At 44.8% G+C, this 22527-nt stretch overlaps 1 protein-coding gene across 1 annotated transcript in view; it reads right to left on the minus strand.

Moving 5' to 3' along the window:
* Positions 1 to 9205: 9205 nt before the first annotated feature.
* Positions 9206 to 22527, minus strand: part of NOX3 (NADPH oxidase 3) — a 182063-nt gene continuing 168741 nt past the window's right edge. Inside the window, exons 11-14 of the mRNA XM_068233394.1 lie at positions 14993 to 15155; positions 12553 to 12699; positions 11180 to 11304; positions 9206 to 9350 (exon numbers count right to left, since the gene is read on the minus strand). Of these exons, the coding sequence (XP_068089495.1) occupies positions 9224 to 9350; positions 11180 to 11304; positions 12553 to 12699; positions 14993 to 15155 (562 nt within the window). The 3' untranslated portion in view covers positions 9206 to 9223. The remainder of the gene's footprint in view (positions 9351 to 11179; positions 11305 to 12552; positions 12700 to 14992; positions 15156 to 22527) is intronic.

A 22527-nucleotide genomic window follows, 5' to 3' on the forward strand; every position in this document is an offset into this window, starting at 1 on the left:
GTGCATATTGTGGTCAGATCTGCGGAGCATTGTGCATATTGGGGTCAGAACTGCAGAGCATTGTGCATATTGGGGTCAGAACTGCAGAGCATTGTGCATATTGGGGTCAGAACTGCTGAGCATTGTGCATATTGTGGTCAGATCTGCGGAGCATTGTGCATATTGTGGTCAGATCTGCGGAGCATTGTGCATATTGGGGTCAGAACTGCTGAGCATTGTGCATATTGTGGTCAGATCTGCGGAGCATTGTGCATATTGTAGTCAGATCTGCGGAGCATTGTGCATATTGTGGTCAGATCTGCGGAGCATTGTGCATATTGGGGTCAGAACTGCGGAGCATTGTGCATATTGGGGTCAGAACTGCTGAGCATTGTGCATATTGTGGTCAGATCTGCGGAGCATTGTGCATATTGGGGTCAGAACTGCGGAGCATTGTGCATATTGGGGTCAGAACTGCTGAGCATTGTGCATATTGTGGTCAGATCTGCGGAGCATTGTGCATATTGTGGTCTGATCTGCGGAGCATTGTGCATATTGTGGTCTGATCTGCGGAGCATTGTGCATATTGTGGTCAGAACTGCGGAGCATTGTGCATATTCTGGTCAGATCTGCGGAGCATTGTCCATATTGTTGTCAGATCTGCGGAGCATAGTGCATATTGTGGTCAGATCTGCGGAGCATTGTGCATATTGGGGTCAGATCTGCGGAGCATTGTGCATATTGTGGTCAGATCTGCGGAGCATTGTGCATATTGGGGTCAGATCTGCGGAGCATTGTGCATATTGTGGTCAGATCTGCGGAGCATTGTGCATATTGTGGTCAGATCTGCGGAGCATTGTGCATATTGTGGTCAGATCTGCGGAGCATTGTGCATTTTGTGTCAGATCAGCGGAGCATTGTGCATATTGTGGTCAGATCTGCGGAGCATTGTGCATATTGGGGTCAGAACAGCGGAGCATTGTGCATATTGGGGTCAGAACTGCTGAGCATTGTGCATATTGTGGTCAGATCTGCGGAGCATTGTGCATATTGGGGTCAGAACTGCAGAGCATTGTGCATATTGGGGTCAGAACTGCAGAGCATTGTGCATATTGGGGTCAGAACTGCTGAGCATTGTGCATATTGTGGTCAGATCTGCGGAGCATTGTGCATATTGGGGTCAGAACTGCTGAGCATTGTGCATATTGTGGTCAGATCTGCGGAGCATTGTGCATATTGGGGTCAGAACTGCGGAGCATTGTGCATATTGGGGTCAGAATTGCGGAGCATTGTGCATATTGGGGTCAGAACTGCTGAGCATTGTGCATATTGTGGTCAGATCTGCGGAGCATTGTGCATATTGGGGTCAGAACTGCTGAGCATTGTGCATATTGTGGTCAGATCTGCGGAGCATTGTGCATATTGTGGTCAGATCTGCAGAGCATTGTGCATATTGTGGTCAGATCTGCGGAGCATTGTGCATATTGGGGTCAGATCTGCGGAGCATTGTGCATATTGTGGTCAGATCTGCGGAGCATTGTGCATATTGGGGTCAGAACTGCGGAGCATTGTGCATATTGTGATCAGATCTGCGGAGCATTGTGCATATTGTGGTCTGATCTGCGGAGCATTGTGCATATTGTGGTCAGATCTGCGGAGCATTGTGCATATTGTGGTCAGATCTGCGGAGCATTGTGCATATTGTTGTCAGATCTGCGGAGCATAGTGCATATTGTGGTCAGATCTGCGGAGCATTGTGCATATTGTTGTCAGATCTGCGGAGCATAGTGCATATTGTGGTCAGATCTGCGGAGCATTGTGCATATTGGGGTAAGATCTGCGGAGCATTGTGCATATTGTAGTCAGATCTGCGGAGCATTGTGCATATTGGGGTCAGATCTGCGGAGCATTGTGCATATTGTGGTCAGATCTGCAGAGCATTGTGCATATTGTGGTCAGATCTGCGGAGCATTGTGCATATTGTGGTCAGATCTGCGGAGCATTGTGCATATTGTGGTCAGATCAGCGGAGCATTGTGCATATTGTGGTCAGATCTGCGGAGCATTGTGCATATTGGGGTCAGAACTGCAGAGCATTGTGCATATTGGGGTCAGAACTGCTGAGCATTGTGCATATTGTGGTCAGATCTGCGGAGCATTGTGCATATTGGGGTCAGAACTGCGGAGCATTGTGCATATTGGGGTCAGAACTGCAGAGCATTGTGCATATTGGGGTCAGAACTGCTGAGCATTGTGCATATTGTGCGATTTGCACCTGCGGAGTTTTTCGCTTCCGCTTGCCTTGCTTTGTCCCCCGGGTTGCCCCTTGCAGGATGACAGTTTGAGGCTTATATATAAACAATACAAGTACACATAAAAAGTTGATATTTTTGGGGGGGTCGAGTGGGCCTGAATGTCCCTCTCTTTTCACCCCCACTCCCAGCTTTTGGATTACATATCCATGTGGGTGTTTTTTCTAATAAGTGTTTTCTTTTTCCCTTATAGGGTGCCTTAACAACCACAGTGTTTGTTTACAAATCTTTATCGATGTTTAGTGTAGTGATTTTTGTGATATGGTTCTCATTATTATGCTGCTGTATTTCCTGATTATTATCCATGCTGCCTTCTTGTTCCGCTCCGTCCCTCCCCATTGGTGGCACTGTATATCTTTACCTTTTTGCGTATATATTGCCTTATTTTTCCATAATTCTAGGCCTTTTTTGCCTTGAGAGGCGTTTTATGCGCTGCTGTGAGCGGCTGCATTACCTCTCTATCAGCGCATCTTTGGGAGGAGAGGGGCGTTACACGCAGGCACCAGTGTGATTGGCTGGTGTGCGTGTATCTAGAGCAGGAAGCCAGTGTTTGAAGTTCAGCCACGCCCCCTTGAGAAAGCCGGAAGTTGCCGGCGAAACATGTCGGGTCCTCCCGGCGTGTCTGTCATCTGACCCCTCCACACCGGCCTGCCACCCTCCCTCCGCCGGACTCGGTGCCTCCAACGGGGAATAGTTGGAGCCTTGGTGTGCCCAGCTTCCCACCAGCACCGGATCCCATGCTGGCCAGCGCTGACTCTCTCATGTGTCTGACGCTGTAGGGACTGACACCGCTCGGCTGACGGCTTGCATACCTGCTGGATCACCTGTGCACCTCGTCGGGTGCATTGAAGTCTAATCCGGACCCTGCCATGGACATCATTCAGTTCCTTGCTTGCACGATTGAACTCTTTTGCCTGAAGCCTGATCTGCACTAGGCCTTGGATCCTAACACGCTGGCTATCCAACCAATCATATTATCATCTGGAGTGGTATAGTATACGGGTCCCTTCATGCCTGTTTTGATACTCTGAATACAGTGCTTTACATGTGCTATTGCATGAACTGCTGCATGAATCCTGCACATCCTTTGCTCTGGCTCTGGCCTTAATGCTTGCTCCTCCTTTGCATATGCATATATCCAAGTTTTTTACTCAGTGTGCTGCTTATAATCTTTTGCCTTTTTTCTGATACTGAACTGATTGCTTCACAGAGGCTGCACACTTGGAATATACTTTCTGGCCATTGTGGACCGGGCCAGGTTACATTGTTGAATCAGGGCCCTGGATCACACTAGGTGATCAGTACTAGGTTGCATGTTGTGTGCATGAGTTGGTTGCAGTGGGTGGACGGCCATTCCATATGGGGTCTTGTTTTTAAATATATTGGTTTATGGATTAATTGAATACATTTTCATACTTTTATAAATTAATAGCACCAAACTTGCTTTATTGTTGCACACACCTCGCTCTACCTTTTCTCCTTACATTACGTGGTTTCATATTGTGGTCAGATCTGCGGAGCATTGTGCATATTGGGGTCAGAACTGCTGAGCATTGTGCATATTGTGGTCAGATCTGCGGAGCATTGTGCATATTGGGGTCAGAACTGCGGAGCATTGTGCATATTGGGGTCAGAACTGCGGAGCATTGTGCATATTGGGGTCAGAACTGCTGAGCATTGTGCATATTGTGGTCAGATCTGCGGAGCATTGTGCATATTGGGGTCAGAACTGCTGAGCATTGTGCATATTGTGGTCAGATCTGCGGAGCATTGTGCATATTGTGGTCAGATCTGCGGAGCATTGTGCATATTGTGGTCAGATCTGCGGAGCATTGTGCATATTGTGGTCAGATCTGCGGAGCATTGTGCATATTGTGGTCAGATCAGCGGAGCTTTGTGCATATTGTGGTCAGATCTGCGGAGCATTGTGCATATTGTGGTCAGATCTGCGGAGCATTGTGCATATTGTGGTCAGATCTGCGGAGCATTGTGCATATTGGGGTCAGAACTGCTGAGCATTGTGCATATTGGGGTCAGAACTGCTGAGCATTGTGCATATTGGGGTCAGATCTGCTGAGCATTGTGCATATTGGGGTCAGAACTGCTGAGCTTTGTTCATATTGGGGTCAGATCTGCTGTGCATTGTGCATATTGTGGTCAGATCTGCTGAGGATTGTACATATTGGGATCATATCTGATAACGATTGTGCATATTGGGGTCATATCTGATAACGATTGTGCATATTGGGGTCATATCTCATAACGATTGTGCATATTGTGGTCATATCTGATAACGATTGTGCATATTGGGGGTCATATCTTATAACGATTGTGCATATTGGGGTCATATCTGATAACGATTGTGCATATTGGGGACATATCTGATAACGATTGTGCATGTTGGGGTCATATCTGATAACGATTGTGCATGTTGGGGTCATATCTGATAACGATTGTGCATGTTGGGGTCATATCTGATAACGATTGTGCATGTTGGGGTTATTGAACGTGTTTTTTTGTTCAAATCTGCTCACATTACGTGTATTTTCTTGAGAAAACCTGCACAATTATGTGAATGAATTTTCTGGGGAAAGGGTCACCAAAACTTGGGCCCACTGTCTTTGCGTTGCATTTTTAAAGGGAACCCGAGGTGAGAATAATATTGAGGCTGCCATATTTATCTCCTTTTAAGCAATACCCAATACCAGCTGCCTGGCTGCCGTGTTGGTCCTCTGCCCCTAATTCTTTACACCATAGACCCTGAACAAGCATGCAGCAGGTCAGGGGTTTCTGACAATATTGTCAGAACTGACAAGATTAGCTGCATGCTTGTTTCTGGCGTAATTCAGTTCACTACTGCAGCCAAATAGATCAGCAGGGCTGCCAGGCAACTAGAATTGTTTAAAAGGAAATAAATATGGCAGCCACCATATCACTCTCACCCTGGGTTCACTTTAAATTACAGTTAGCCCCGCCCTCATCCGGTCATGACCACGCCCATCTTTTCGCCGTTGTAGCCACACCCATTTATTGCCGCAGGTTGTTGGCTCCCCCGGAAATTGGTCCAGCACCTGCATAGCACCCCCTGAAAAAAATTCCTGGAGCCGCCAATGATTAAGAAATTCCTTAGGATACTATTTTTTTTTAAAAAAATGTTCCTAACTATACATGATTGGCCCATAAAATAGCTCATATCAGAGGAATTTCATCTAATACTCTTAAATTGGCTGAATTGTACATTTTCAGCCAGGGAATATAATGGGAATTAGTAAAGCCCCAGTAATTATTACTATCAGACTATTTACAGTAGATTTGAAGGTCTCAGCTTGTGTTTGAGCATAATTCCCTATGACTCTCACACATTCTCACTTGCTCTCTTATGTGCTCTGAAGGCCACACAAATGACAATCAAAAGTATTATTCTCCAGGGCATCCTTTCTAGTCAGCCCCTCTAGCCAGTAGAGATGGCCGCGAACTTCCGCAAAAGTTTGCTTTGCGGGAACTTTCGCAAACCGCAATAGACTTCAATGGGGAGGCGAACTTTGAAAACTAGAAACACTAATGCTGGCCACAGAAATGATGGAAAAGATGTTTCACGGGGTCTAACATCTGAGTTTTTGCATGGAGGAGTGGGATAGACGCCAAAAGTCCTGGGGAAAAATCTGGATTTGACGCAAAGCAATGTTTTAAAGGCAGAAATCACATTGAATGCTAAATTGCAGGCCTAAAGTGCTTTAAAACATTTTGCATGTGTATACATCAATCAGGGAGTGTAATTAGAGTACTGCTTCACACTGACACACCAAACTCACTGTGTAACGCACCGCACACAGCTGTTTCTGTTGTGACAGCCGTGCTGGACTGGTGCGCAACATGGCGAGATTGCTCTTCCTCAGTGATATCAGGTAATGTCTGACTGCCTTATAGACTTTCGATGGTTCTTTCACTACCATTGTTAAAGCTTACATCTTTTTTTTTTATTACATTTTCTGATGGCTGTTCAGTACCTGTAACGAGAATCTGTTATGGAGGACAAGTCTGCCATTGTGAGTGACCACGGGTAATGGTCGGGGAATCAAGGTTCGATTCCGGTCCGGAGTGGGAGCCTGAGAATCGGCTACCACCACCACCACATATCCAAGTAAGGACCCATTTGCTGTATAAGTAATGTACCTGCCCTGACCGTGCTTTGCAGACCAGGTATCTGTGGTCAGATGAACCCTTGACCCAACGCTGTGTGCCAGAGATGACACCACTTGCCTTTAACGAGAATCTGTTATGGAGGACAAGTCTGCCATTCATTCAACTGCGTGAAACTTTCGATGGTACTTTCTCAGTAGCATGGTGACCATGGATAATGGCCGGGAATTCTGGTTCAATTCCGGTCCGGAGTGGGAGCCTAAGAAATGGCTACCACCACCACACATCCAAGGAAGGCAGCAGGCACGCTTTGGGCAAAGGAGCAGGAACGACTACCACCACACATCCAAGGAAGGCAGCAGGCATGGCATGCACGTCCCGAGGAAGTGACCAAAAATAACAATACAGGAGGACTTTCAAGCCCCTGCTGTATATGAGATGAATCAACTTTAAATCCTTTAACGAGAATCTGTTATGGAGGGCAAGTCTGCCATCCATTCAAGTGAAAGGTATGCACTGACTGCCAGGTATAATACAATGTGCAGTCAAAGATGCAGTGAAAGGTATGCAGTGACTGCAAACAGCTGTTTGTGTAGTTACGACCGTGCTGGACTGGTGTGCACCATGACGAGAGTGCAGGTGATGGCAGTTTTCCAGCCCATATGGTCGCCGGGCTGAGGTAGCTGAATGACAGATCAGTGACTGTCCAGCTGATCAAATTTGGTCTGTCCACAATGAAGCAACGACCTTATTATCTTGGGTGTGCCCCCCCTCCCCCGAGACACTCATATAGCCATCGGTCATTGCTTCATTGTGATATGCAAGCCCCTTCACCACGGCAAGGTAATGATCACGAAGGGGAATTGGCCCATGTACATGCCTTTTCTTTTGTTGTTGCAGCTGCAGTGCAGCCAGAAAAATTAGGCAGGCATGTACACGTAACAGAAAAATTAGTATAGTGGCCGCTGCTAGCAGTGGCCTTAAAAATTCAGGAATCCACCTGGAGTCCTGAACCCTGTTGGTGGCGGCGGAGAAGGCAGTCAAGCGGTCTGCAGGCAGAGGTGCTGTGTGGGGAGCGACTTAGTATTGGGGCAGGCAGTCACACAGTGTGCAGGCAGAGATGCTGTGTCTGGGGACTGACTTAGTCTTCGGGCAGACAGTAGCCCTCCGGGATCCATGCCTCATTCATTTTGATAAAGGTGAGGTACTGAACACTTTTGTGACTTAGGCGACTTTTCTTCTCAGTGACAATGCCTCCAGCTGCTCTGAAGGTCCTTTCTGACAGGATGCTTGAGGCAGGGCAAGACAGAAGTTGGATGGCAAATTGGGACAGCTCTGGCCACAGGTCAAGCCTGCGCACCCAGTAGTCCAAGGGTTCATCACTGCTCACAGTGTCTACATCCACACTTAAGGCCAGGTAGTCGGCTACCTGCCAGTCCAGGCGTAGCTGGAGGGTGGATCCGGAAGGGCTAAGGCGAGGAGTTGGACTAAAGAATATCCGCATGTCCGACATCATCATGAGATCGCTGGAGCGTCCTGTCCTTGCCTGCGTGGACATGGGAGAAGGATTACTGGCAGTGGTACCTTTACTGCGTTGTGCTGTGACATCACCCTTAAACGCATTGTAAAGACACAGGAGCCGGCAGAGTGACGTGGACACATTTGAGTATACAATGCACGCTTTCACATCTAGCGTTGCATGCGACCTTTGCGTCGCACGCCCTCTGTCAGTGACCAATCGGATTCTCCAGTGGGTCACGTGGCTTTGGCGGCTTCCGTGCTCCAATGCGGTGACTTCGCCTGCCTCCAGTGGGTGTAGCCAGGTCGCAGATGGTCGCAGCTTTCTCTGGATGCGGTGTTTGCCGAGGAGATGAGAAGCGGCCACAGGTGAGCGCTCCATTTCTCATTGGCCAACTCAAACTCTATGCAGTTCCCCATCAGGTCCACTTGCTAGTAAAGTACCTGATATTGGTTGATATGTTTCCGAACTATGATTGGTAGATTTGACGGTGGGGGTGTATAAATACCTGTTTATTTGTATGTGCATTGAGACACATGCTTGATAAAAAAACATCTTTCGAAACGTTGCATTATATGTGACAGCCTATTATGCAACTTTCTGAATAAAAGAGCATTTAAATTACGGATGGTGCTGGCCTCCTCTACTGCTACTATTGGATCCGGCTGGTGACCGGACGGCCTGTCACATGCCATTGACTAATGGAAGGTGTGCCTCCTCTCCTGTTTCTACAAGTTCCCACCCTTACTAAAAGCAGAGCTTTGGAAATACAAGGGAAGACTACATTGTTCCTCCATTTCATAGACAGATACTAAAAGGGGAAGGGGTCATACTCTTTTCAGAGAGCTGAACATAGCATTATGAACGTTCTAGAATGAGCTACTGTCATGCTATTTGACACTGTGGTATAAAGAGCTATCCTTACTGAATTGTGGTACTGACCCTTTGTTGACTATGCATATTAGCATTATGGACAGCTTCTTAAGCCACAGTTGCTCAGCCAGTCACAGCATATGGTGCTTAGTCATAATGCACTGAATTGCAAGTAATGGTGCAGGGCCCCACAGCTTACAAAAATATTTTCACATTAATCCTTAAATGTATACTGCATTCAAGTCAACGTAGGGCTTGTTGTAGATTTAGATAATCTAGTAACTCATGCAATAAGAGATCTACCCTTCTAGAGTATTTTGATGTGATTCTCTTTATAAATCAATCTATTATACAAACAGAAGTTTAACTAAACTAATGGTTTATTTCAAGATTAGGATTAATTAAAAGCTTTCCTTGTTATAATGAAAGTGAACTCCTCTTGGGTCAGATGAAGAATGCAAACGACACACACTGTTAAGGTTTTTGGAAAGAGATTTTGGGCCACAGTAGAACACTCCAATGTGGTTTCTGATGGAAAATAAATGGAAGATTAAACATTAAAAAAATCAATATTATACTAAATGATAAAGTATAAAAACAAAAAAGATCAGCACATATGCATCTTAAAATACATTATGCAATGTCCATACAAAGGCTATGATGACCAAATACAGTTCAAGTGCTCAACAATTATATCTTCTATGTTAATTTCTATCATTTATCATCATAGCTAAACTACCAATATTCTAACCACTAAGTTTGAATTCAAAAAAGGGTTATACTATACCTATCCTACCTAATAAAATCCCTGGTATCTATGTCCAGGTGTCCATGTGTGCCGATAGAAAGGGAGTGGGTAGCAGGAGGCACAACCTAGCACCTGTTAATGTAACGGGTCTAATGGCTAGTGTTTAATATGCTTACTTACATGCTTACTTACCTTCACTGGCCATTATTATCTTGTGACTGCACTGCCAGTGTTTAGTTATTTATTATTATTATTATCCTTAAAAGTCATCACTGGAATGTGCCACATGCAGTGGTGTACAGGGACACACAGGGAACAGGGAAAAGCAACTTTACACCTGTCTGCATCTTTATACAGTATACAGTTGTGGTTGAAAATGTGTTAATCTTTTAAAATGGTCTTTATTTTATATGTCTGAGACCTATAACATTATCTGATTTTCAAACATGTCTTAAATGTAGCTGAAGAGTTAAATTATTTCATATTATTGATGTATATTGACGTATTTATTGAAGAAAAGGAAAAAAATCCAATAACATATCTGCATGTGTCAAACATAACTGAATCACACGCCCAGTATTTGATGTTGCCCCCTTGTGCAGCACTAACTTCAACTAAACGTGTGCTATAACGGCTGATCAGCCCTGCACATTGATTCAGAGTGGCATTTCAGGGCAGTTTTTATACAACATATACTATTTTATTCTGCATCTATTACATGAAGTTGTACTGCGGTAGCAAAATGTAAAAAAGTGGTCCTTTAAGAACTATATAAGTAATTATGTAAACTAAACGACATTAAATATTATGTTTTCTTTTACAACATGTTTAAGAAACTTGGAGGAAACCATAACAACCACATAGGCATTTGCGCTAAAGATACCCCGAAATTTCCTCTCTCTGTTTATCTGCAAAAAGCTGATGCACATTTTTACTGCTTTTGAACCCCTCCGGCTTGGCTGGTTTACTGCAAAGATGTATTCTTTCCAGAGGACCTGGGCCGGCACTTCTATAGAGGCATGGGGGTAATTTCTCCAGAGCCACAGAGCCTGTGGGGGCCCCCAAGGTTTCCCTCCTCTCCTCCAGCTATGGTGACCCATGACAGTGGAGATGCTGTGTGTTTACTCTGTATAGGAAAAGATGGAGGTGAATAATGGGAACCTCAAAAATGCTTTTTAGGGGACATATGATGGACACCTAATGCTATTGTGTGACAAGGGGGAGGGGGTTGGATTTGGGCCTGGCAGTCGGCTCAGGGCCTTGGGTGGGGGTGATCTGGTTGGAAGGGGGGCATCAGGGGAGCCCCTGAAGCTACTTTTGCCACAGAGCCCGATTGTAGCTAGAACCGGCCCTGCAGAGGACGGATGTATTCCTACATTCATGGGGGTTCTGCTTATGCTAACCTATCATTTGGCATATCACTCCCACCCCAGTTAAAGCTGCAAGGCAGCTTTCTCAGTAACTGGAGAGGTTAAATTGGAGATGAGAGCAAATACTAGAGTAATCACAATTATGTCAGTGTAATGCAGCATATTACAGATCTTGAAAAACAGTACAGAGAGATTATTGTATTGTGTATTATTATCTGTGCACAAGACATGGTATTTACCTTGGATGGTTGTCTGCTACACATTTAAATTCTGTATGCCAATCAGGCCTTCCATACTTTGTTTTATGCCTTAAACCAGTGATCACATCCAAGGTGCTGTCATTGTGAAGAGCTATATGTGAAACCTAAAAGATATTTGAAACCAACAAAAACTTTTCAGTGAAAAATGCAATCCTATTTACATAGAATCAGGGGAAGGAAGGCAAAATAGACTAAACACAAGATAAACTCAGGAACAACAAGCATACGGAGGAAAGCTAAACTTATCTGATATCTGATCTCTCGCATAGAGGTAAACATGTAGATGCAATCTTTAGAGAAACTAAATGTAAAAATATTAGCAATTAACTCCCAAGAGAATACAAAAACAATACTGAAATTAAACAATACAGTGTAGAACAACTACTCTACATAAGTCTAGCAGAGCAGTATTAGTATTAGTATTATTCAGAGCAAAATTCCTGTGTCTCATTTTGCCATCAGAATCCTGCATATAAAAATATTGATGCTGGAAGTGGCCCAGAATCTGGGCCCATATGGAATTAACTTTGTCTCCTGAGTTATCTTTTAGGAGATAATTTTTGTGTTCTCTTTAAAATAACTTTAGAATTTCATAGCTGAAAAAGTTCCCAAAAGTTGGTGAAAAAGTACTATTAATTTTTTTTTGCGTATGTTCTTGCTTGCTGGTGGTATATATATGTATGTCTTAAGCAGTGAAGTGCTCCCCCATCTACTCCCAAATTGAGGACAACAACATTTTTGTTTCCCCCACTCCTTCCATTCACCCCTCAGTGAATGCCTCCCATGAATTTAGAAATATGTTCTTCAAAAAATCCATAACAAGATCCTGAAGAAGTGGTCTATTTCACAAAATGTGTCAAGCTACAGCTATGGTTTTGTACATTATAACATAAAACGCTGAATAAAATCTATTGTCTATGTATTATAACGGATCAGTTCATTTCGGTGCGCAGCTCTGAGAGCCGAGCGACGATACTGAGCGGCCTCATAGCAGCAATGCCCCGGGCAACGGTATTCGGGGCTCTGGCGGCTGCCAGACCCCGAATTACATCTCCCTCCGAGTTGCGACCACTCGGAGGGGGAATAGTATTTAACGCCACCTCGGAGTTTAGCAGCAGTAAGGAAAGCCGCCATTCGGCTCTCCCCGCGCCAAACTGAGCGGCGCCGACACAATATGCACCCGTATTATAAAGGTGTACAGCAGGCCTTTAGGAAAATTCCTGGAATGGGGTTCAACCTTTCATGTGCTAATCTGAAAAAAGCACATCTGCATGCTGTCACTGGTCTAAGTATTTCCAACTTGAATTTCCATTTATGTAATTCACCCAGTGGGATTACACCAAATATTTTACCTGATCGTCATTCCAGCCAGTGAGGAAAAGATGATAGGTAACAAAATCTGAGATGCCTTGTTCTGACATTTTTTCTTCTAGAGAGAGAAGCAGGTCAATAAACCATTCAAATGCATTGGTGTTCCGACAAAGCCAGTAAAAATACATCTAAAGTACAGAAGGAAAAAAATATTCACGGTTATTTGAGTAATATAAAGTAAACCGCTGAAGAGTAGCTAGATCAAATCATATCAGTTCATTTTTCTACCATATAAAAATCAAGGCAAATTAAAGAAAAAACATTTCTCCACTGTAACGATTGTGGAATTCTCTCCGTGATCAGCGCACAAGACGTGCGCTGACACTGCGGAAATCCTCCACAAGCGTGTAATTTGAGGGAACCCAGCAAAAGGTGCAATGCACCTGTAGAGGGAAATTCCTGTCGACAGGTGGAGCTGTGGAGTGCAGAGGAACAGCTCCTCTGCCCTGCCACACACGCCAGACAGGAATTGTACAAAGGGAAGAAACGCAGGGCAAGATAGCCCTGAAAGAGAGAGATCAAAGCGACAGAGGGTATGTGTGTCCACCAAACTAGTCGCCACCCTGCGACGATGAACACACAACCAGGAAGACAAAGTGAGAAGGCAATCGCCAGAGATGGCGATTGCTAACAGCGACACAAGACCGAATAAGCACAGATGAGGAATGTATGTATGTCCACCAATCTAGCCGCCAACCTGCGACGGTGGACACACAACAGAAGAAACCAAGTGAGAATGCAATCGCAAGAGAAGCGATTGCGGAAGAGAATGAGCACAGGGACAGATTGTATGTGTGTGCACCAAACTAGTCGCCAACCCGCGATGGTGCATACACAACAGCAGATATGAAGTAGGAACGCAATCGCGAGAGAGGTGATTGCCAGAGGTGACAAAAGACTACAGCAAGGCAGAGCATGAGAGTAGCAAAGGCACAGCAAATCATACAATGAGAAGATAAGGAAAATAACAAACGCTAGCTAAACGCAAACACCGCACTCATTCGCAACAGTGCACGCGTTTATGCGCGGTCTCCGCGTGTTAAGCACAACAGAGACAAGCACGCCTAACTAACCACCGACAGACAAACATGAAACAGAGGACGCGAGCGCTTGCTCAACGGTTACCTCACCGAGCCTCCAGCAAGCGTTCGTAACAGACAAGACAGATACACGAAAACAGGAATAAGTGAGAGAGACGGATCCACAGCACTAGCGCATGGCGAGTGCGATCCAGGCCAGACAGATTAGAGGAGATAGCTGGTCGCAAACGCTGCTCCAGCTATACTCCAAGAACAAAGATCAGAACGACTTCCTATTGACCACCGCTGGGACAGAACAATCGCAACAGACAAACAAAACAGATATGCAATCCTAACTGCACTAGGGAATCCGCCCAGTGCAGTCCCAGGAATTACTCTAAGCTAATCTTCAAACAATGAGTAAGGCTGATACTCCAGGAGTGTTACACAGGAACTAACCCTTATGACCAGCAAAGGACTCTGGGAAACATAGCTCTTTATACTGCCAGTCATCAAAGGAGGCAGGTAGGGGATTTTCATAACGAGTGTATGCAAATTCCTCAGCAGCAGAACAGACCAGAAACTTGTAATGGAAAGACAGGTCTCTCTTGCAGAGACCTGCAGCCCACAGACTAGAGGAATGGTCAAACAGCTGTCTGCCAGTGCATCCAGCTGAGCGGATCATTACATCCACACTGTATATGCAAGTAAAACTTAATAAGCATTTACTTAAATGTAGAGGCAAATAAAAACAAGGCAGGTAATTTTACAGATATTTTACTAGTGGCTATCTCTGGTGCCAAAGTACTGTGGCACCCTTTTTTAATATGCGCCCCTTAAAGAGAAACTCCGACCAAGAATTGAACTTTATCCCAATCAGTAGCTGATACCCCCTTTTACATGAGAAATCTATTCCTTTTCACAAACAGACCATAAGGGGGCGCTGTATGGCTGATATTGTGGTGAAACCCCTCCCACAAAGAAATTCTGAGTACGTACTCTTGGCAGTTTCCTGTCTGTAAACCTTGCTGCATTGTGGGAAATAGCTGTTTACAGCTGTTTCCAACGGCCAAAAAAGCATGCAGCAACTACATCACCTGCCAACAGTAAAAATGTCACCATGTAATAAATGTCAGAATGTAAATCAGGGATTTAAAAGAGTTTACAATGGGCAAACACTGACTAAATCATTTATACATAATATTGTAAAAATGAAGCACTTTTTTTATTACATTATTTTCACTGGAGTTCAGTGAAAATAATGACAGCAAGCAAACGGTGCATTGTAACATTGTTAGGGACTAACTGTCTGCTTGCCCTTTACAGTAAATCTTTTGATTGACAATAGAAAGCACCGTCAGGCTTTTATTATGTCTCAACCATAAAGTAAGAATCTCTGTACCTTTTTTAGCTTCATTCCAGTCTTTAAAACACGATAATTATACCAAATAGCTTTCAGCAGTGAAGCAAATGGCGTGACTCCAATCCCAGCTGCAATGCATACACTGACTTGATAATTAAATACACTGGTCATTGCTGATCCATGGGGTCCATCCACAGCCAGTCTATATTAACGAAAAAAAGAAAATTGTAAGTTATTGAATTTATAAGGTTTTATGTTCAGAATTAAATAAAAGGTAAGATTTGTTTCTTCCTATTTCAGAATAGGGATACAGGTTTACCAATCCAATCCTCCCAGATTGAGTAACCTTAGCGAGTGCAGTGACTGGCCTAATAATGAAGCCATGGTTCTGTACTTCTCTCCCATAGGCTAAAGTTGGGCTGTGAAAAAAGGCATTGAGCTGGGGAACATCAGAGGACAAGAGGACAGCATGGCAAAGAGAATGGACATGGGGATAGCATAAGACAAGTACTAGTACAGTATAGTGCACAGGAGGGAGAGGTGGCCAGCGAGGGAACTCAGCGGTCCAGTGTTGATTGGACACCTCTCCTTACATCCCAAGGTTATCAGCTGTGTGCAGGATGAGAGAGCTGGTTCCTAATCATTGCATTACTGCAATGCAGAGGAGGAAGAGGCCAACTAGCATGGACAAAGCGGTGCAGTGCTGATTGGGCACCGGTCCTGACATCCCAGCACTAGAGATGGCCCGAACGCTTTGCCAGTGAGCATTTTTAGGCAAATACCAGCTATTCGTGCTCTCGGCAAGCACATTGCTTTTTCGCCCCGCCCCCTATACATCATCATTGGGCTAAACTTTGACTCCTTACATCACAGTCAGCAGGCACATGGCAGCCAATCAGTCTACACTCTCTCACGGACCATATTTAAATCTCCCAGATATTGCCAAACGTAATTGGTTCTCACTGCTCAAAAAATACACTGGTTCCAAAATCCAAAATATGCAAACTCTCAAACAGCAAGCAGGCATAAATTATGTGAACAATCAAAAAACTTGCATGTGTATTGCACTACTATAGTGCGAGTTATACCATAAAGTGCCACGTGCTATAAATAAGAGGTAGAAAAAGATATGCATGCATGTCCACCTCCCCCCCCTCCCCCCCCCCCCCCCCCCGAAAAAAGGTGGGCATGCGCATACACGCATATAGTGATAAATACATTCGTGCAAATCAGCATTCTGTAATAAAAAATTGTGTCAATAGCCTCAATCTAAACAAAGCATGCATGCCCACCTACACTGGAAATCCGTGGACATGAGCATACACACCTACGTGCATATCAGGTGCAACACAATAATATAAATATCAACATCCAAAAAAACCCACAAATATCAATAATAAATACATATAAAGTACAAAAAAGAAGTGTAATTGTGAGGGACAGCGGACCCGCTGCCAGCAGGCATGAGGCAGTGGGCTCCGCTTCCCAGACTCCCACCACCGGCGTGCCGCCGAGCGGGGCTGTGCGGTCGGCGGAGTCCGTATGCTCGGCGGACTCCGCCGCGCAGTTGCCTCCTATGGGGTCTCCTTCGCCGGCACTTACCTGGCGCTTGCCGCGCGCGAGGAGACAGGAACTTTATCGTTCCCGAAGAGGAGTCAGCTGACCAGGCTGGTCAGCTGACTCCAGCAGGGCCAGGGATTGGCTGGGCAGCTGGGGGACGCTGCTAGAGAAGTCTGTCAGTTGCTCCTTGTCTGCTGTCGTGAATACACTTCTGTGTTGGCGCTCAGACCAGTAGTGCAGTGCCCTGGTGTTGATACTAAGGATTTCACACCTTAGCTTAGGGTTGTTATTGTATATTGATCTGTGTTTTGACTCTGGCTATCCCTGACTACTCTATCTCTTGCTGATCTTGTACCTTTGCCTATCTGATCCTTGTTGCCGACCTCTGCCTGTCTAACGATTACTCTTCTGCCTTCCGCTCCTGTACTGCCGCCGACATCTCTGTTGTCGAACCCTTGCCTGTCTGACCTTTCTCCCTTTAGTGGAACGTCTCCCACTGGAGGGTTATCTCTGAGGCTTGCCTCTCCGAGACGCCTGCCCCAAGCAGACGATTACTGCTGGGGGACGAGATTCCTCACTCAGCCTGGTTAGAGGATCTTACTCACGGGGTTCCCATTCAGAGGTAACCACACCTCTGAGGAATTACCGTGTGGTGGACATTTCCACACTATCTGATATTTTACTGTCTTTATTGTGTTCTTTTGCTGGTGTCCAGAGGTTAGCAATATATCGGATTATCGGTGATACTGCAGATCATCAATAATCGGGTATATATCTGCATTCTTGGTGATACTGCAGATTGCCAATAATCAGATTCTCTCTGCGTGCTGACACCGATCATGACAGTAATGAGGTGTGTGCATGCGCGTCCCTGCAGAAAAAACGCCTGAGCACAAATACACACATAATGCGCTATAATAACAATCACAAAGTGAGTGTCTATCAGTTATGTCAAATTGACCAAGTGTATTCAGATGCCTGCTTTCCGAGAAGCTGAGCGAGTGGGGAGCCTGGGAGACAGCCTTATGCGATCGCAGCTGGCGGCTGCTTCTGAGGGAGGCAGCGGAGCTAAGCCGCAAGAAGCTGTTTAAATGTCCCTAATCTTGTGACATAGCTGTGCACGGCCCCTGATGCCAGTAGACGTGCGCTCTGATTGGCACACGTCATCTGCATCATACTAACCGTCAGCTGATTGGTAACATCCTACCCTATTGGGAGTGCACATGCGCAAATAAGTTATAGATGCTTGAGTTGGTAACTATGAATAACACTATGTCAACACCAGAGACATCTTATTACTTGCAGAAATTTCACATATTGACAAAATTGAATACACAAAAAACAAATAAACATCTACAATCATTATATACATTATTCTTCGACTAGAAAACACACACACACACACACACACACACACACACACACACACACACACACACACACACACACACACACAGGCGCTCACTTCTGCATCTAGATCCATTGAGTTGCACTCCTGTTTGCCTGATGAAGCAGGACCACAGCTGCGAAACGCGTTGCACTAAGTGGAGTTAAATAAAACATTTTTTGTATTGATATATTGTGACTCAATTGAGTTCTATATTTTCAAGGGAGGTAAGTCCACCTGAACATCCCCCTCTTTTAGACGGTTTTTAAACATTTTTATTCTACTCTAGCTCCTCGGTACACCAAGCCTTGCTGAAATCTTGATTACACCCTCGGTGGAGGGGTGCTACCCCGTTTCCTATCTACAGAGAGCGACATCTTAATAACCTGAGTGGGGTCAGGTTCCAATACTCCCCACCTGCACACACACACACACACACACACACACACACACACACACACACACACACACACACACACACACACACACACACACACACACACACACACACACACACACACACACACACATACACGCGCCATCTGGTGGCCAAAAAGCAATGCACACGCAGAGAACTCCAAAAGGATTAATCTTCCTCCAGTTATATTGCTTCCAGAACCTCGATGTCTATTAATTCTCCTCCTGGCAACCAGGCACGGAAAAAGAGGTTCTAATAAAACAAAAATGCTGAATAATAGACATAAGTATATTGATAAATAATAACATACATTTTGAAAAGCCAAGACTTAATGAAGGAACAAGGCACATGGTGAAAATGTCAAAATTTCTCCCCAAATTTGCTCACCTCCAAATGGGAAGATCGATATAAGCAAAACAAAGAGGGAAACACACAGAAATAAGGACAATAAAAGGAAGGCGGGCCAGTAAAAGCAACAGTGGAAAACCACAAGGAGTGAACCCAGTGTTCAAGGCTAGGTAGATGGAAAACTGGCTCATAGTGAAAAAAGGGGAAAGGAGAAGATGTACACATAGAATAGAATGAACAGCTTACTGTTATCAGATGAAAATGATTTAATGATGTTAATACCACATTGAGATCATATAATTCAGGTCAAAAAAGACATATAAAGAAAGAGGTTAGTACCTTAATTTCCCAGGAAACAGCCAAAACTAGTGTCCTCATTGAGGCCCCGAGATTGCTGGCATCTCAACCTATGAATCCGTCTAAGCTCATTTTTTAAAAGTGGAATGGTGATATTTCCCCCTCTCTCATTCTGTATGATCTTTTCCAAGTCCATAAAGGACCACCCCTCTGTGAGCCACCATGGTAGGTCAAGGCATGTTCTGCAATTGTTGTAATATTTTTATTTTCCGACCTATCCCTTTCAGCTAACTTGATGGTGGAGATGTGTTTTTGCAATCTGATTTTCAGTTAGTTCCTTGTTTGTCCAATGTACTGTTTGCCACAAGGGCACTTTATCAGGTAAATTACACCACTTGTCTGGCAATTTATAAATTGCCTAACCTCAAATGTTTGATCAGTGATGTTGCTTTTGAATGTTTTTGTTACCTTCATCATCGGACAAATCGAACATCTCCCGCATTTAAAGTTACCTGTGATACCAATTTTATGTCTCTCCGAATTGAAATGGCTCTTGCTTAATAAGTTCCTGAGGGTCGGTGCTTTCCTTGCTGTCAAACTAAGATAGGGCGTTATATGTCTTTTAATAGTGAGGTCATTTCGCAAAATAGGCCAGTGTTTGCGCAGTATGTCCCTGCCATCCCGTGTTGTATTGGGTGTCTTGCCTTGTGTATTTGTTCTCTCTCTCTTTGGTCTTGTTGTCAGCAGATCTTCTCTTGGGGCAGACCTTGCTCTTCTTAGAGCTCTTTCTATACATTTTTTTGGGTACCCTCCTTATTTAAAGCATGTCTTAAAGAGAATCTGTATTGTTAAAATCGCACAAAAGTAAACATACCAGTGCATTAGGGGACATCTCCTATTACCCTCTGTCACAATTTCGCCGCTCCCCGCCGCATTAAAAGTGGTTAAAAACAGTTTTTAAAAGTTTGCTTATAAACAAACAAAATGGCCACCAAAACAGGAAGTAAGTTGATGTACAGTATGTCCACACATAGAAAATACATTCATACACAAGCAGGCTGTATACAGCCTTCCTTTTGAATCTCAAGAGATCATTTGTGTGTTTCTTTCCCCCTGCAGCTATCTTCCACTGAAGTGTCAGGCTGTTTCTTCCTGCAGAGTGCAGACAGCTCTGCCTGTATGTAATGACTCAGTATGTGAAAGCCCAGCCAGCTCAGAGGACGATTTATCCAGCTTGTAAAAGATAAGAGAGAAGAGAGAAGCTGTCCTAATCTAAATAATACACAGGCAGTGTGCAGAGAGGGGCCTGGAGGGGGGAGATGCATCACAGAACCACAACACTGAAGAACTTGGCAGCCTTCCAGACACAGGCTGACAAGTCTGACAAGAGAGAGATAAGTTGATTTATTACAGAGATGGTGATAGTAGAACGTGCTGCAGTAAGCCAGAACACATTAGAATAGCTTTTGGAACTTGTAGGATGATAAAAAACAGGATGCAATTTTTGTTACGGAGTCTCTTTAAGGTCTTTACTTTCTTTCTCAAAGGCAGCTGAATTGGAACAATTTATTTTTAGCCAAATGAATTGGCCTATTGGAATATTGGCTTTGAGGCTTGTTGTGTGATGTGATTTAAAATCCAAAAGGCTGTTGGTATAGGTTGGCTTGAAATAGATTGTTGTTTTTAAAAGCCCCTGTTGTCCTTTGGTAATCCTCAAATCCAGAAAATCAGCCATTTGTTCAGAAACTTTACATGTACATTTAATATTCAATCCATTATCATTAAGTTTGTTCAAAAATTCTATACACTTATCTCAGGGACCTTGCCACAATATGAACAAGTTGTCGATGAAGCAGTACCACCCCAAAATGTAGGGGTGATACCCCTCCATTGACAACGCCCACACCACCTCTCACTCTCACCAGTTAAGAAAAAGGTTTGACAGCAATGGGGCACACTTGATCCCTATGGCAACACCCCTTCTCTGTAGAAAGTGAAGGCAATAAGGATGTCACACCACCTGATATGTCAGGTGTCAGTACACACATGGACGTAAGGTGTGAGGATGATGTTGTAGTACCTGTTGTTGGTGCCTATTTGGAGGTGTCTGAGACAAGTGAAGCAGTTGATGATGTGTCCATGGATGTCACGTGGGTGCCTTCAAGAAGAGATGAAGAAGAGGGAGAGAGTTCTGATGGGGAGACAGGGAGGAGAAGGAGACGAGTTGTTGTAAGTAGCAGGGGGAGCTCGTCGCAAGGAGCTAGTGGCACTGAGATCAGCCAGCCAACACACCCTTCAACGCATGCTGTTGCCTCCAACAGAATGCCATCATTCCAAAGCTCACCAGTATGGCATTTGTTTTGTGTGTCTGCCTCTGATAACAGCAATGCCATTTGCAACCTCCGCAATAGGAAACTGAGTCGTGGGAAGTCCAACACCCACCTAGGGACAACTGTTTTGCGAAGGCACATGATCGCAAAACACAAATATCAATAGGATGAACATGTGAGGAAAAGCAGCACACAAACTCAAAACCACACTCTTCCTCCTGGTCCAGCATCTTCAGCCACGTCAACCTCTGCAGTCGTTGCTACCTCTCAACCACCCTCCACTCTGCCGCCTCTCAACTTGAGCAGTTCCTGCTCAGCTGTCTACAGTCAGCCTTCTTTTAAGGAAGTTTTGGAGAAGAAGAAGCCCATGTCTCAGAGTCACCCCCTTGCACAGCGTCTTGACAGCTGGCTTGTCGGAACTTTTACCATACAAGCTGGTGTAGTCTGAGGTCTTTAAAAAATGTGTTGTGATTGGGACACTACAGTGGAAGGTATCACGTACAAACTTATTTTCCAAAAAGGCAATCCCCACCCTGCACCGTCATGTGGAAAGACAAGTTGTGGCATCTCTGGCACACAGTGTTGAGTCAAATGGTCCATTTGACCACTGATAGCTAGTCTGCAAAGCCCAGTCAGGGCAGGTATATCACGTGTACTGCGCATTGGGTAAACCTGTTGCCAAGCAAGGAATGTGTGGCTCTGCAGCGGAATTGGTGACACCACCAAGACTTGCAGGCAGGCCTGCTGCCACCTCCTCCAATTCCTCCTCCATCTGCTAGGCGCTTGATTTGCGACAGCCCGACTCGCTGGAATTCAAGACTGCTCATGCTTCACCGCCTGCTCCAACAAGAGAAAGCCATAAATGAGTATCTGTACGAGTATGGTGCTAGCAAAGGCCGTGGGGAGTTGGGGATTTTTATGCCGCATTACTGGACGCTCATGTGCAATGCCTGCAGGCTCATGCGTCCTTTTGAGGAGGTAACAAACCTGGTGAGTCACAGTGAAGATACCATCAGCGACCTGATCCCATATGCTTTCTTCCTGGAGCGTACCCTGCAAAGAGTGCTGTATCAGGCCGTAGAGGAGCGTGACCAGGAAGAGGAAGAGCCGTGGGCACCATCACCACCACCAGAATCAGACTAGTTGTCGACCCCTGTTGTACCTGCGACCTGATCCCATATGCTTTCTTCCTGGAGCGTACCCTGCAAAGAGTGCTGTATCAGGCCATAGAGCA

Source organism: Hyperolius riggenbachi, chromosome 4 (genome assembly GCF_040937935.1).
Source record: "Hyperolius riggenbachi isolate aHypRig1 chromosome 4, aHypRig1.pri, whole genome shotgun sequence".
NCBI classification, from domain to species: Eukaryota; Metazoa; Chordata; class Amphibia; order Anura; family Hyperoliidae; genus Hyperolius; species Hyperolius riggenbachi.